The 14,815-nt window shown below is 42.5% G+C and overlaps 1 protein-coding gene across 2 annotated transcripts; it reads left to right on the top strand.

The window, feature by feature from the left end:
• Window positions 1–2,898: 2,898 nt before the first annotated feature.
• Window positions 2,899–14,693, top strand: LOC111239921 (protein-tyrosine kinase 2-beta-like). 2 transcript variants are annotated; one of them, XM_022769867.1, is made up of 30 exons: window positions 2,899–3,124; window positions 3,335–3,555; window positions 4,369–4,547; window positions 4,635–4,722; window positions 4,941–5,020; window positions 5,124–5,186; window positions 5,620–5,674; window positions 5,756–5,896; window positions 6,193–6,264; window positions 6,375–6,470; window positions 6,864–6,981; window positions 7,340–7,379; window positions 7,633–7,664; window positions 7,852–7,899; window positions 8,351–8,445; window positions 8,585–8,666; window positions 9,775–9,875; window positions 10,076–10,191; window positions 10,492–10,592; window positions 10,830–10,919; window positions 11,141–11,345; window positions 11,510–11,615; window positions 12,001–12,048; window positions 12,464–12,589; window positions 12,879–12,911; window positions 13,274–13,298; window positions 13,438–13,478; window positions 13,595–13,729; window positions 13,852–13,932; window positions 14,212–14,693. In XM_022769867.1, the coding sequence occupies exons 2-30, from the start codon at window positions 3,352–3,354 to the stop codon at window positions 14,452–14,454; spliced, it is 2,844 nt and encodes a 947-aa protein (XP_022625588.1). In that variant the 5' UTR covers window positions 2,899–3,124; window positions 3,335–3,351; the 3' UTR covers window positions 14,455–14,693. The 2 variants fall into 2 exon arrangements, with proteins under 2 accessions (XP_022625588.1, XP_022625587.1); XM_022769866.1 differs by having other exon boundaries at window positions 3,248–3,555.
• Window positions 14,694–14,815: the final 122 nt, after the last annotated feature.

Raw genomic sequence — 14,815 nt, 5'->3', positions numbered from 1 at the left:
CTGACTGAAGTTTGAATAAGGAGAGCAAAAACTGCTTTCTTAGTTCGTTTCATAATCATCCATCCGCTTGAAATCACCTTAAACTCTAAAATAAACAAGTAAATATGATAAAATACAAATAAAACTAACATTTCCATATCGTTTAACCTCTTGGAGCTATATGTCATGAGTAGTACATGTAGTTACAACAGTATTTAAAACTCATTTCAATGACCTATGCTTATAGGTACTCATGGGGCTTTAGGGGCCCCTGGGCAATTGCCCACTTTGCCCAGTTGGTAATCAGGATTTGGCTGTAAGTGCATGAATTATTCAAGTAAAATGATATTTGCATAAATTCAGCAGTTTTGGGTAAAAGTTAAGATATTCATTGGGGCAATGATAAGGCTTTGACATTTAATCCAGGTGCTGTGTCTCCATCATTAAGAACTACAGCCTAATACTTCATATGCTTATTTATCATTAATAATACACAATAAATCTTTTTTATCAGTAGATTCTGACTGAATGTTCTCAGTTTACCGTTAACATGTAAGCCACATTATGCAACTATTTCACTGGTAAATAACAGCTTCAGAATCATTTTGATGATTCACTGACTTGTAACAGGAAGAATGGTGCCTCTTATGATTTTGTGTTTGTTGCCAGCGTCCTCTAATTACCACTTGTGGCTGATGACCATTATTTTTGAGTATTAATGCATTGTGGTAATTCTAATTCAATGATGTGATGTCTTTTCCATTAAGTTATTATGATAAAACAGTTTATGGTTTGTTAATGTGATGTGGAACAGAGGCCTAAACGTTGCATTTATTTCCACCTTCAGATGGCGCAACGCTACACCTGGACAACGGCCCTGGTTCCAAATCCCAGTGGGAAAACCATCCCACGGCTCATCCTCCGTCAGGGCCCAGGGCCATCCTCCCACAGTGGCTCCCCACCTGGCCCCACACCTGGTACCTTCACTTGCTCCTCTCGCTCTTCCTCTAGCTCCTCCTCTCACTCTTCCTCTTGCTCTTCCTCTCGCTCCTCCTCTCGCTCCTCCTCTAGCTTTTCCCCTAGCATCTGCCCTAGGTCCCCCCAGAGCTCTCCACTTAAGGACTGGGCTCTTGTGGCATCACAACATCCAACGAAGATTGTCCTGAGGAAGCAGGTGAGGAGGAGCTCCTTCAACCAACCCCTGACACCCAGTGAGCCGTTGGCGTTCCCCCCTGAAACCCCGGAGCCGTCCAGTGAGCCGAGGTGGGTAAAGAACCTGAGGCTTTTGATGGAGAGCAGGGGCCGCAAGAGAGCCGCTGAACCTGAAGGTAAGCCTGAAGGTAAGCCTCCAGGTAAGCGCTTCTGCCCCTCAACTTGAATTTGACTTCTTTATTTCTTTATTGATTGGAGTTCATTTGAACTGATTTTTTTTTAATTTGGTTTATTTTAATTTCTTTGAAGTCATTTGAATTGAATTTATTTGAATCAATTTATTGGAATGCGTGAACCTCCAACGTGTTTCGAACCCCCCAGTGAAGCTCCTCTGTGACAGAGAAATAAAAGGATGGCGGCACAATGTCAAGGGGGTTCATATGTCTGTCGACGCCCACCCTCGACCAACAGGAGTCTGCAGTGACGAGGACCTCAGCGCAGGGGTCCACAATTTAGAAAAAGGGGGTTGTAGTGGGAGAAGGTGTGATAGTAACAACAACATGCTCAAGAAAAATGGTGCAGCTGTTACAGGGGTCCAAACTGGGTAATTGAAACAACCAAAGTAATGGAGGTAGTGTCAGCTTATAGTAGCATTAGAGAAGAACGTATTAAAGTAGGGGAGAGAAAGTACATGAAAAAGAAGACAGTAAGTAACCAGAAAAAAAGAGAAGACAAGGGACAAGACAAGAAGAAGTGATTACGGAAGGAGGAGAAGAAAGGGAGAGAAAGGAAAAGGTAAGATGCAACTTTCATTTTATTATCAGATTTCAAGCTTGATAAATTACACCTTTGTTTACCTGACTTAAATTTTTACCTGCTTGTCTTCATTTTTCTTTGAGAGGAGAGGAGGAGAGGAGAGGAGGTGGGAGGGCAAACCATGTGCAATCCCTCTCATAAAAGGTAAATATTTTATTCTATTAACAGATTTTTAGCTGTGATAAATTACACCTTTGTTTACCTGATTTCTAAAGTTGTAACTACAACCTGCTTGTCTTCATTTTTCTTTTAAGAGAAAGAGGAGAGGAGAGAAGGCGAGAGGAGAGGAGTGGAGAGGAGGTGGGAGGGCAAACCATGTGTGAATTCCCTCATGTAAAAGGTAATTATGCATTAATCTAATGTTACCAGATTTTATGAAGTGCGGTTATCTGTTAATTTTTAAATATCACTCCCTTTTGTCTCCTGTTTATTTTAACAGAGGAGAAACTATTAAAGAAGAACAGGGACATGAAGAGACGAGGAAAGAAGACAAGAAAAGGTACAGGTATCATGAGTCTCTGTCCAAAATTTCATAGTAATTTTTCCAGCAGTTGTTGAGCTATTTTGATCTCCACCAACCATCCAGCATCTGTAGAGCAATCCTAGTGTGGGTGAGAAAACATAAATCACCACCTGTTGATGGTGCGAAATTTCCCAACCCTATCTACACGTTAACTTAGATTTTCATTTTCTTCTCATAAAAGTTCTTATACAAATACTGCAACACTTCTATAATAACTTCCTCAGACCAAAAATCACCATTTTCACCTGTGCTGCCTGTTTTCCATCAAAACTTTTAGAAAGGGAAGTGAGCGTGCTGTAGGCCGTGCCCCCTTTCTACACAGTGGGGGTGGTTTGTGGTTTTGGCGCTGGACTGTGCCATTGCATGTGAGACAGGGTGACACGACAGTTTCATCAGTTCTGTAAGTTTTTCTGCTCGCTGCTGTTCAACTTCCTTTTTTTTTTCTTTGCCTGCGAGTACCATTTCCTCTTTTACATACTGATGAGGCTCTTCTTTAGTACGCTGGATAAGTCTGCTGTGGGTTAAAGAAGACCAAAGATACGAATCCTTATAAAAGTAATACGAGTGCAGTTTGTTGCTGGCGTCGTCTTGTTTTCAGTTATAAAGCCTGACAGTATATTTCACGCGCTGAGCTGTGGAGCTCGTGCAAGACGGGTGAGTACAGAGTGATCGCGGCAGGAGTTGAATCGTTTACTGACAAATGAATGTTCTCTAAATTCTTCACATCCAACACACAATGATTGTGATTGTTGTGTCCACCTCTCGTCCGTCCCCCAGCTTCAATGCATCCCTTCGTGTATGCGACTATATGAGAGAGAGTGAAGTGAGTGTGTAGGTGCAACAGCAATGCGTGTGTCTGTGCAGTAGGGTGTGTGCGTGTGATGTCAGGAGACACCAGCACCCTGTCCTGGAGGAGCATGTCTCCCATCAGCCGCTCAGATTCCTCGGATGCGTCTCCCACGGCGATTGTCGCCAGGGAAAGCATCTTCCCGGTGAAGATCATCAAAGTGTGTTTCCTTAGCAACAGCTCCAACCTGGGCAAGAACTTCAAACTGGTCCGCTGTGAGGAGAGCTGGACTGTCAGGGTACTCTACTGTTTACTCTACTCGACTGTTCACTGTACACTTCTATACTCTACTGTGCTCTACTATATACTCTACTGTTCTTTACTTTTTACTTAACCATACTCTACTACTACACTAATATATTCTATTATTTACTCTACTTTATGCTACTGTACTCTACTGTACATTATTGTACTCCACTGTACTGTACTCTGATGTCTTCTACTTGGCTCGACTCTACTATACTTTTCTGTAATTAACTGTCCTACACTCTACTGTACTTTACTCTTTTCCACTGTACTGTACTTTGCTGTTTTGTAATATGTTATCCACAAATCTACTTCACTTGACCCCACTATACTTGTCACCACTCTACTGCTGTATTCTGCTGTAATATACTCAGTCGTACTCGACTATACTGTACTTTGTTATACTCTGCACTTAATTGTACTCCATAATTGTACACTCTACTGTACTCTAATGTACTTTTCTGTACTCTATGATGTACTTAACAATACTTTGCTATAAGCTTAGTGTACTCACTGTTCCCTATCGTTTCTTCTCCACTACTGTTTTTTACTCTGCTGTTTTCTGCTGTACTTGCTTACATTGTCCTCTAAGAAAAGAAAACAAGGAAGTCCTTTATAGATTTAAGATACTGGAGGAAAAATTGCAGAGGCATTGTTGAATATGTTTATTAGGTAGATGATCCTTTTAGTAAGATCAGAATGCTGTAATTTGCAATATGTTTTTTATCCATATGTTGTTGCTCACATTTAAAAAAATCATCACATGCTTTTAGAGGATCGTATTAATATCTTACCTCTCTCCCAGGCTGTCATCAATGCGGTGCTTTCCAGTGGCTGTGTGGGTTCAGAGATAAAACACAACCTCTGCTACGGCCTCCTCCTCAAACACCTCAAGTCCTCGGAGATCCACTGGCTGCACCCGGACCTGACGGTGTCCGAGCTCACCCAGCGCTATGAACAGCAACACCTCGAGGCTGAGTGGAGGTCAGGCGAGCAAGCGGGCCACGTTCTTGCGACATCACACCTCCTGTAGAAAAAGGGAAAAGCTAACTGCGATGTTTGTTTGTGCAGATACGACCTGAGGATCAGATACATCCCGTCAGACTTCATGGAGAAATTCAAGAACGACAGAACCACTATGCTCTACTTTTACCAGCAGGTCAGCAATGTGCCAGCGTATGACTCCGTCTGTCTCTTCCCTAAGGATTTTATATATATATATTGGATAAGGACTCGTTTTAGAATCAGGAATAGGTTTCTAGGTGTCAGTGTTTATAACGGCTGCAGTCACTGGAACGTGTGTGTGTGTGTGTGTGTATGTGTATGTGTGTGTGTGTGTGTGTGTGTGTGTTTGTGTGTGTGCGCGCTTCTCCACAGGTACGAAGTGATTACATGCAGCAGTACGCCTCAAAAGTCAGTGATGGGATGGCTCTACAGCTCGGTTGTCTGGAGATTAGGTACTGTGCAACAACTAACTCAAAAAAGAAGGATGCTCATCTGTTACTGCTGCAGGTTTTCGCAAAAAAGAAATGACAGTTTGTTTATTTATGGTGTTAACAGGAGATTCTTCAAAGACATGAATCCAAACGGACTGGAGAAAAAGTCCAACTTTGAGCTATTGGAGTAAGTGTCCACCATTTAGGCTAATGGCAATTTACCATTTACATCAAGCCCTTGATGCCCATGCAAAGGTGTTAAAAAATCTTTGCATTGTTGTTATATTTCACTGTAACATTATACCTTTTAGCTAGCTAACTACTGTGCAAAGGCCCCAAAGAGGAAAACCACATTTGGTACCAAGTGGCCTGATTGGTGATAAATGCAGAGGCACAATGATATGAACAGTTGCAGTCTGTGGTTAGCATACAGCTACATACATTGCCTGACGCTCAATAAGCTGCAGATGAGCAACCCTGTTCTACAGCGAGAGAGTATGAAACCAAAAGGCCCTGAATGGTGATCAGAAATGTTGGTGTGGAGTTTTGCTTATCTGGCTCTGCGCACTTTTGAAAACGAGAGCTTGTGTCACAATGGTGTTCTGACTCTCCTCCATTAGGAAGGACGTGGGGCTGGACCTGTTCTTCCCCAGAGAGCTGATTGATAGCATGAAGGTAAGGAGGCAGGGCAACTGTTTCGATGTTAAATTTTTTCTGCCTAAATCCTGCATTAATCTTCACGTGTGTGTGTGTTAGTCTAAGCAGTTGCGTCGGCTGATCCAGCAGACGTTTCAGGGCTACTCCGCTCTGAATCAGGACCAGTGCATGGCCAGGTTCTTCACCACTCTGGCTCAGTGCTACAGCTACACACAGGAGAGCTTCGCCTGCCAGCTGGTGGTGAGTGTCTTGAGAGTTCGAGCAGAGTTTTCCACAGAAACAAACGAGAAGTAAATTCCAAAAAGATTGTAAGGTGGAAAATGCCTCTGACCACTCTGACTTTGACCTCTGACCTTTATAAGACACACTGAGGCTGGTCTCGACACAGTTTTATAGACTCTTGAGTAAAGTCTGGAATGATTCTTCTGTTCAGACATGTTTATGTGTTATTACTGTGCACGTTCTTAGATGTAAAAGAAGCAAATATTGGCCCTATATTATCATGATGTGTATTTTTGTGTTTCCTGTGTCTATAGCACAGCTGGAGCATAACAATGGACGTGGTCATCGGCCCTGAGGGCATCAGTCAACAAACTGAGAACTCAAAAGTGAGTTTGAACTCTCTCAGCTTTTGTTGATTTTTAATTTAAACGACAAAAAGATATATTTCCCTATTTATTCCTTCTTTGGAACTTTTATATCTTTGTGTGTTTTGCAGCCCGTGGCTGCCTTCTCTCAGGTGCACAGCATCTCCTGCTCTGCAGAGAGTGATGGTCAGGCTCTGCTCACTGTGCACATAGAGGGAGCCAAGCAGGTATCAGTACACTTCCTGATTTCGGCACAGTCTTAATCACTTTCCTGCTGAGGGTTAGATTAGAAGATTAATACCCTCGTGTCTGTGTGATAATATGATGCTACATTAAGCAGCTGATTAGCTTTGTTTGTTTACATACAATTATGGTTTAATCCTCACAAAAAAATGTAATAGTTTGGCAAAGAACTACTTGGAACAGCTGCAGTGACTTCCTCTGGAGGATGTTTTTTTTTTTTTCAATGTGAACAGGACCAGATGAACTGTCTCCCTGAACTTTTCACACATTCAAAAATGTCTCTCTGAACTTTGAGTTGCATTTGTAGTCATTTGGGGTTAAGGTAAGCTTTTCAAGTTGAAGCAAAGACACAGTACCGTGTGTGTTAAACTTTCCAGCCGCTGTCAGTGAAAACCTCCTCTCTGGCTGTGGCGGAGAACATGGCCGACCTGATCGACGGCTACTGTCGACTGGTCGGCAGCTCTGAGAGCTCGCTCATTATCAGACCCAGCAAAGGTACAGTAACAAGAATGCATCAACATCAATAATGCAACAATCAGTCCAAAGATATTCAACTATCCAACATTGGCTGCACACTGGGCTTTTCTGTTATTGAACAACCTGTGATTTACTTTTGCACATTTGGGTTATGACGACATTAAACACCAAATTTCAGGTGCAAAATAATATAAAGCTGCGTAGCGATGAGGCCGAGTCCTCCTCTTAGTAACTAAAACATCACAAAATGATTGGAACAATGTCCAAAGATGTCAAAGTAAAAACCTGACATCTTCCTGTAGTTTTTCTAGGCCTTTGAGATAAATCATGTTGCACTGACAACTACAACTAAAGGAAAAATATCTGGTTTGTACAGGGAGAGACGCAAGACAGAAACTTCCTGACGTCCCAAAATGGTACGTGTGATGAATCATATTGGAAAGTAGTGTTTCTTACATGTCGCTAAAGATGACACACTCTGACTTATTTTTTCCATTGTGGTGGTGAATTGATGGGTAAAGTTTTTGAGTATTATATATAAATAGATGTTTATCTTTTCCTGTTTTTGACCTAAAGGTCACGGTTGTTTAAGCATTGCACTTCAAACAGGCTGATTTGTGGGTGAAATGTCATCGACTGCTTGATTTAAAGTTAAAGTTTCTTTTCCAGTGGTGGCCCCAAAGGTCCTGATAGAGGTTTGAGTAAGTCTAATAACCAATTTATAAATTCACTGATATGTAAGGTGCATATTAATAGTGTTTTTGGTTCCATTCCAGCCCCCTGAATGTTTCATTTTTAGCCTAATCAATAATGACTTAATGAAGGATTTTTTTTTCTTCTTCTTCTTCTTTTTCTTTCTTTCAATTTCAACACTTTCTTTAATTTCAGACTCTGATATTTATGCTGAGATCCCAGAAGGCAAAGCAGTCTCTGCTGGTGAGTAGTGTTTGATTTACCCTGATGTCCCTCAGCAGTACATTGTTATCAATATCAGTTAATTACAAACAGGTCCATTTTAAAAGTAACAAAATCATCTTGCTCTCCTTCCTCCTTGAGAAAGAACCATGTTGAAAAATCATTACAACATGTGACAACTTTGGAAAAAGTGGATTTTTTTTATTGTACTGAGGGTGGAAGGGGAAAACTTTCAAAACTGCTCTGAAAAATTCACCCTGGACTGAACCAGCACTTTCTGTGATGCAGGCATGAAAAATATGTTAAGTGTTATCAAAGATGTAACAGTGTTGTTGTGTCCTTTTGATTTTAAATGTTGTCCTCACTGCATTGCAACAACATGTAGATTCTCATATGTCATTTTTGTGTGTGTGTGTGTGTGTGTTTGTGTGTGTGTGTGTGTGTGTGTGTGTGTGTGTGTGTGTGTTTCCAGACAAATACAGGATATCCAGAGATGACGTGGCCGTGGGTCGGATCTTGGGCGAGGGATTCTTCGGGGAGGTTCATGTTGGAGTTTATAAAAGTCCAGTGAGTTCATCTATTGTTTACGTATCAGCACAGTTCATGACCAAATATCACACTAAGAATACAAGTAATGCTAAACAACACCAAACATTAAAGACTGTCATGGTGAATGTAATGCATGTGTGTGTGTGTGTGTTTGCAGACTGGGGAGAGGATCCAGGTGGCCATCAAAACATGTAAGGACTGTTCAGCAGATGTAAAGGAGAAGTTTCTGAGTGAAGCCGGTGAGTACGAGGGCACTGCTGTGATTATTTCCTCCAAAAACACTTTCTTTTGATGCGCGTCTCAGTATCACACACATGTGTGACGTAACTGTAAAAGCCTGGCAGATCTTCATAACAGGAAATTTAAAACTTCTGACAGGTTAAATCAATCAGAAATCATCAGAATTTTACAGACATGAAAAATAGGACCGGTCATTGCTTTAATAGAAAACATAAAGCAGGAACAAGAAGCATTAAAGTGCAGTGTGATGATAGAAGAGTGGACTATCTCCGCTTGGAACATGTCAGGGTTTTTTTTATGTTTCGTCAGTCAGAATGTTACTATAGTTGATTTCCTGTTGCTTGGTTGTGGCTTTGTGAAGAAGCACAGACTCGAGGCTGTGGTGGTCTCAGTATGAGACAGAAGCGCTCACATGATCTTTGCTCCAGAGCTGAATGACACGGCAGCTTGAGTGAATTTCACAAGATTATTAAATGGCAGGATTTCAGTTTTGTCCTTGTAGAAATTATTGCTCATCCATTTATTTATTGCCAAAAGACAGGTGGTTTCTGATCTGCAGCATCATTTGCCTCAGCAGAGATGTACAGTTGTGTGTCATCAGTGTAACTATGGAAACAGTGTTCTCTCTGATGCTGGCAGCGCATACAGTGAGAGTAATCATGGAACAAGGCAGCGCTATTAAACTTGATCAAAACGGTGTCAAACACTGCCCTCAGGTCTAAGAGGAGAGGAAGTGACCCCTCAATTTCATCAGAGTTCAACCTGAGGTCGCTGATTATAAGAGCAGTTAATATTCATATGGTTAATATCAATAGTAAGTGTGGTTGATATAATGTAATCATGAGCACTGGTAATGCCGCTTTGAGATCAAGAGCCAGATATTCAAATGATTCAAGTTCACTCTTGTCAGTGTTGGTACACAAAATGGCTGCAGTCCCTCCTCTCTTCCTGTTTCGTCTGACTGACTGATATTAATTGTAGTTTGGAGGACAAGCGCTGTTGCTACACCAGTGGTGCTGTTCACCCGGAAACACAACAAGAAACACATGTCACTCTGAAAAGTATAAAATCGAGACTAAAAGTTATGGTCTGATCTTCCTGCTGAAGGCTTGATGAAAAACCTGGATCATCCCCACATCGTGCGTCTGATCGGAGTCAGCGAGGTCGATCCGGTCTGGATCGTCATGGAGCTGTATGAGCTTGGAGAGGTACGTTTGCACCAAAGGAATCATGTTGAATATTTTGAACACTGAATGAATATTTCTCGGCTCACTTTTATTTTGTACGTTGGGAACACACCTCCCCTTTAAATCCTTGAATTGTTGAAACTAGAAAAACTGATAAGAAAATGAGCGCAAATACCTCGAAGATGAAAATGAAACAGTAAATGTTTTTGTTTCCCTGTCAGCTGGGGCAGTATCTCGTGGAGCAGCAGTACGTCCTGAGCGGAGCAACGTTAATCACTTACTGCCTGCAAATCTGCAAAGCCTTGGCGTACCTGGAGGGCCTCAACATGGTGCACAGGTAACACAGCTTGAAAAGAAAGATGTTTAGCTAAAGAGAGTGCATTTGACACGAGCACTGTAAAAATAAACTGTTGCTTTGCAGTGATTCCACTCAGAAATTGAAATGTGTTTTAGCATTTTTTTTCACCAGGTGCAATTAACCTTATTATTTGGTATATAGTGTCAAGGTTCTGCAGATATCTACTTAATATTTGACCTAATTACATGCATAATGTTTTGTTTCTGTGAGAACTGTTCCTTCAGCTCTTTGCCTCATCTCTTTTTCCTGTCTGGTTTCCTCTCTGTCTGCATGCTGCAGAGATATAGCGGTGAGAAATGTGTTGGTGGCATCGCATGAATGCGTCAAGCTCGGCGACTTTGGCCTGTCCCGCTACATTGACGAGCAAGAGTACTATAAAGGTACACACACACCACACCACCAACACCACACACACACACACACACACACACACACACACACACACACACACACACACACACACACACACACACACACACCACACCACACCACACCACACACACACAGGAAACTTATTCAAGCGTATTCTCGCTCCTCTATTCTTTCGGTTTTGGAGAAATAGAAGTTCAGCCTTTATAAAAAGTAAAGACAGATGTCCATTTTTCTTCCCTGTGCAGCCTCGATTAGTCGATTACCGATCAAATGGATGGCGCCCGAATCCATCAACTTCAGACGCTTCACCACAGCCAGTGATGTCTGGATGTTCAGTGAGAAAACGAACTCTTCTACATGCAGTTTTTGATTGTATCTTTTCTTGTGTCTAAACATGAGTAGAAACTGATACTCAAATTGATGTGTGTGTTTTTTTCCCTGAGACCGGGTCAGAGGAGTTGAATCATAAATCTAGAGGCTGTGGGTTGTGCTGGATTGCATTCTATTGAACTGTGCTATTAATATTTTCTTCCTTCTCTTTCTCTCCTTCAACCAGGTGTGTGCGTGTGGGAGGTCTTCTCCATGGCCCAGCAGCCGTTCTTCTGGCTGGAGAACGGGCAGGTGATCAACCAGCTGGAGATGGGAGTTCGACTCCCCAAACCGCAGCTCTGTCCGCCCACCATCTACTCCCTGCTCACCCGCTGCTGGGCCTACGAGCCGCAGGCACGGCCCGGCTTCAGCGAGCTCGTCTGCTCCCTCAGGTGCACGCTCACACAAATTGAAATATGCTGTTTCAGCTTTGCATGCTGGGATTTCAGGTCAGATAATTGAAAGTGAAAAAAAAACAAGCTCAGAGTAGTCAGTCCGGGTGGTGAATGAGAGCTTTAAATGGTGATTTGTAACTGATTGTCTGTGCATTTGACAGTGAGATCCACAGGATGGAGTTGGAGCAGGAGCGGGGTGTGAAGTTGGACAGGTCGCGCGCCATCCCACCAGCATTTAACTCCAACCACACAGACCCTCCGCCCAAGGTACCACCTGCACCTTGGAAACTGTTACTGCCCCTATGGTCAGATAAACTTAAAATCTGCACAGTTACACCTATGAGGGTTAAAGACAAGAGCTAGCCTTGTGGTGTCTTGTCTTTGCAGTTGCCTTCTGAATCTTGTGCAGCCACTGCAGCTTAGTGTGAAAATGACTGCAGATTTAGTGACTGGAAAACCAGTCACCTCTATAAATTATTTTCAGCTGTTCATGTTCAGTTTGTCTTGCCGCCTTTTTGTGCTTCATTTACAGGTTACAATTTAAAAAAAAAAAAAAGTTAAGGGGAGCAGCCAGATGAACAATAATGAATACAGATGGCTAAATGCTGACAGCCTTTTAATTATTGCCCTCTCTTTCTCTCTCTCTCACCAGCCATCCAGAGTGCAAGGCAACACGCTTCCTCGGGTTGCACATAAACAGGTGTCCAAACACACACACACACACACACACACACACACTAAGTGACATGCATACGGACATAAATATACTATAGTGTGCACTCATGTACATGCATTGCACTTACTAGATGTAAGTAATAAATAAATATAGTCTGCTTTATGATAAAAAGGTTGCCAACACAAGAGGGAAGTTTGTTGCTGAGTCATGTTCCACAGCGATGGCTGTGGCAGGACGTTTTAGGTCATTGTGTGAAAATCTTGCTGATTCGACTGAGCCACAAACTCATGTGACTTTCTTAATACTTGAGGGAAACCACAAAAAGGAGACAACTATGGACCACTAAGTTATATAAAGGAATCATATCAAGTGTGAAAATAAGAGGTATATTTAAAGGATGTGTGTGTGTGTGTGTGTGTGTGTGTGTGTGTGTGTGTAGGCACCAGAGAGGGATACCAGGCCTGCGTGGGAGAAAGAGAGAGCGCATGTGGAGAACACTTTACAAAGGCAAAGAAGAGAGATGCAGATGGATAAACAGTGGCTGGAGCAGGAAGAAAGACAACTGGTAACACACACACACACACACACATCTGTCAGATGCCTTTCACTTCTCAACACGGGAAGTAGTTTGTGGCCTTAAGCCTGTGAAGAAATGACAGAAGAGACAGAGTGACATGTATCACCAGGGAAACATCTTTGGCAAGCACATGACATGCGTATGACTAAATGTTATGAAATCTCAGCGTGTGTACAGGTTCAAACATCCCGCAGTAACGTGACTATAATGTCTTAATGAAACGATGTCTCCTACATTGTGCAAACGCAGCCGCTGATGCTTTTGTGTTTTCGTGTAGGATCCCGTCGTGCGGCCGGATTCACCAGTCAAGGTACTCTGTCCTTTTTATTCCTCTTTTATTCCGTCACACCTGGAAACGCTCAGTATGGTACTATGGTCTTTTAGCTGTAGTTTGGCCACGTGTTTACTTTATTTTTCTGCTATAAATAACCAGTATTATCACCTGAATGGGGCTATTTAAGGTAATCCAGTCTACCTGAGACATTATAGATTTGTGCAGTTAGGTTCTTCTCCACAAGGTGGCAGTAAAGAGTAAAAACGGTTAGACAGTAAACAAAGTTTTTTCATCTTCTCCACAAATGGAAAGTGAATTTACAGTTGTAACAGGAGCTGGAGTTTGTAACTGAAATCTTTCAAACTGATGAATTCACACATTCTTCTCTGTCTTTGCAGCCTCCTGAAAAAAGCCCAGAAAATGGTGAGTCCAGTTTGAGTCCAGAGACCTAATTTCATTCTGGTGGCCTTCACAAACAAGCTATTATTTTTCTAACCTGTTACCCTCATAATGTTTAAGCCACAAAGCCACTTTTGACAGATATATTCCGTCTGTGTGTCAGGTCCTCCAGAGAAGCCTCCGATGCCTCCTTCAGTCACACAGGTAACCTCTCCTGTAAAGAAAGAACCCTCAAAGCTGAGTCACGTGTTGTACAGCTGTTAACTTTTAGAGCTGAAACGGAGCCGTTCAGTGACGCGGCGTGTTGCTTTGTGTCGTAGACTTGCCCCACAGCCGAGCTGGACCGATCGGGTGATCAGGTTTACACCAGCGTCATGCTGATGGTGAAGCAGGTGGTCCAGCTGAAGAATGATGTCAACACACTGCCCGCCTCCGAGTATCCCACCGCTGTCAAAGTAGGTCCATCAGCAACCGGTGGATCATCTTCACAGTCAATTCAAGAATGGGTTACTGTCTATATTTATAATCACCCGCCATATTTGATCTCTTATTTCCCCTCGAACACCTTCACCTCCAGGCGGTGGGCATCACTCTCCGCAGCCTGATTCAAAGTGTTGATGAGATCCTGCCTTCTCTGCACTGCTCGGTCACCACAGAGGTAGAGGCCTCACTTCCTCTCTCTTTGCGTCCACCACTGTCTGTCCTCATGTTTGTGACGGGGTACATACATGCATCAGCTGTTTCATTTCTTTCTCTACACAGAAGAGCACTTGATTAAAGAGTTTACCAAGTTTACTGTAAATGATAGTGATTGCTTCTGGGGTCTGTGGAAATAGAATCTGAATGACAATCAGTTTAAACTGCTATTAAAATCCAGGAGTTTTTTATTTGGTGAAAATCCAAACTGTATCATGTGATCGTCTCCTCTCCGTCTCAGATCGAGGGCACCAAGAAACTGCTGAACAAGGACTTGGGGGAGCTGATCAATAAGATGCGACTGGCCCAGCAGAACTCGGTGACGTCGCTGAAGGTGGAGTGCCAGCGGCAGATGCTGGCGGCCGCTCACACTCTCGCGCTCGACTCCAAAAACCTGCTGGACGCTGTGGACCAGGCTCGGGTCAAGGCCAACCTGGCCAAGCTCAGACTCGACTCTCAAGATGCAGGAGATTCGAGGGAATGAGAAGAGAGCAGTGATGTTCACCGCTGATTGAATGGACTGGTTTAAAACAAGGACATGGAGTTCAGGCTGGCTTCAACAAAAGCTCTGTTCATGCTCTGTATTCATGCCAAATAAAAGATATCATAATATATTAGTATTTTGATGGTCAACAAATCAAACTTCAACGGTGTATAAAAGCAACAACATTTGTACCGTTTAATCTTAAACTTTTTTTTACTATTAAAGAGAATGACATTCTGCACCTGCTGTGTTTTTTAATTCTTTTTATTATAAGACAGCTATTTCTGAGGATCTATGAGAAGATATGGTATTAACTGTTTGACTGCCAGAGTGAACACCACACCCTTTCCTATAATTGCAG

Source organism: Seriola dumerili, unplaced genomic scaffold (assembly GCF_002260705.1).
Source record: "Seriola dumerili isolate Sdu_G_001 unplaced genomic scaffold, Sdu_1.0 BDQW01006251.1, whole genome shotgun sequence".
Lineage (NCBI taxonomy): Eukaryota > Metazoa > Chordata > Actinopteri > Carangiformes > Carangidae > Seriola > Seriola dumerili.
The sequence above is the reverse complement of the archived record's forward strand: the minus strand, read 5'-3'. Positions and strand labels throughout refer to the sequence as shown.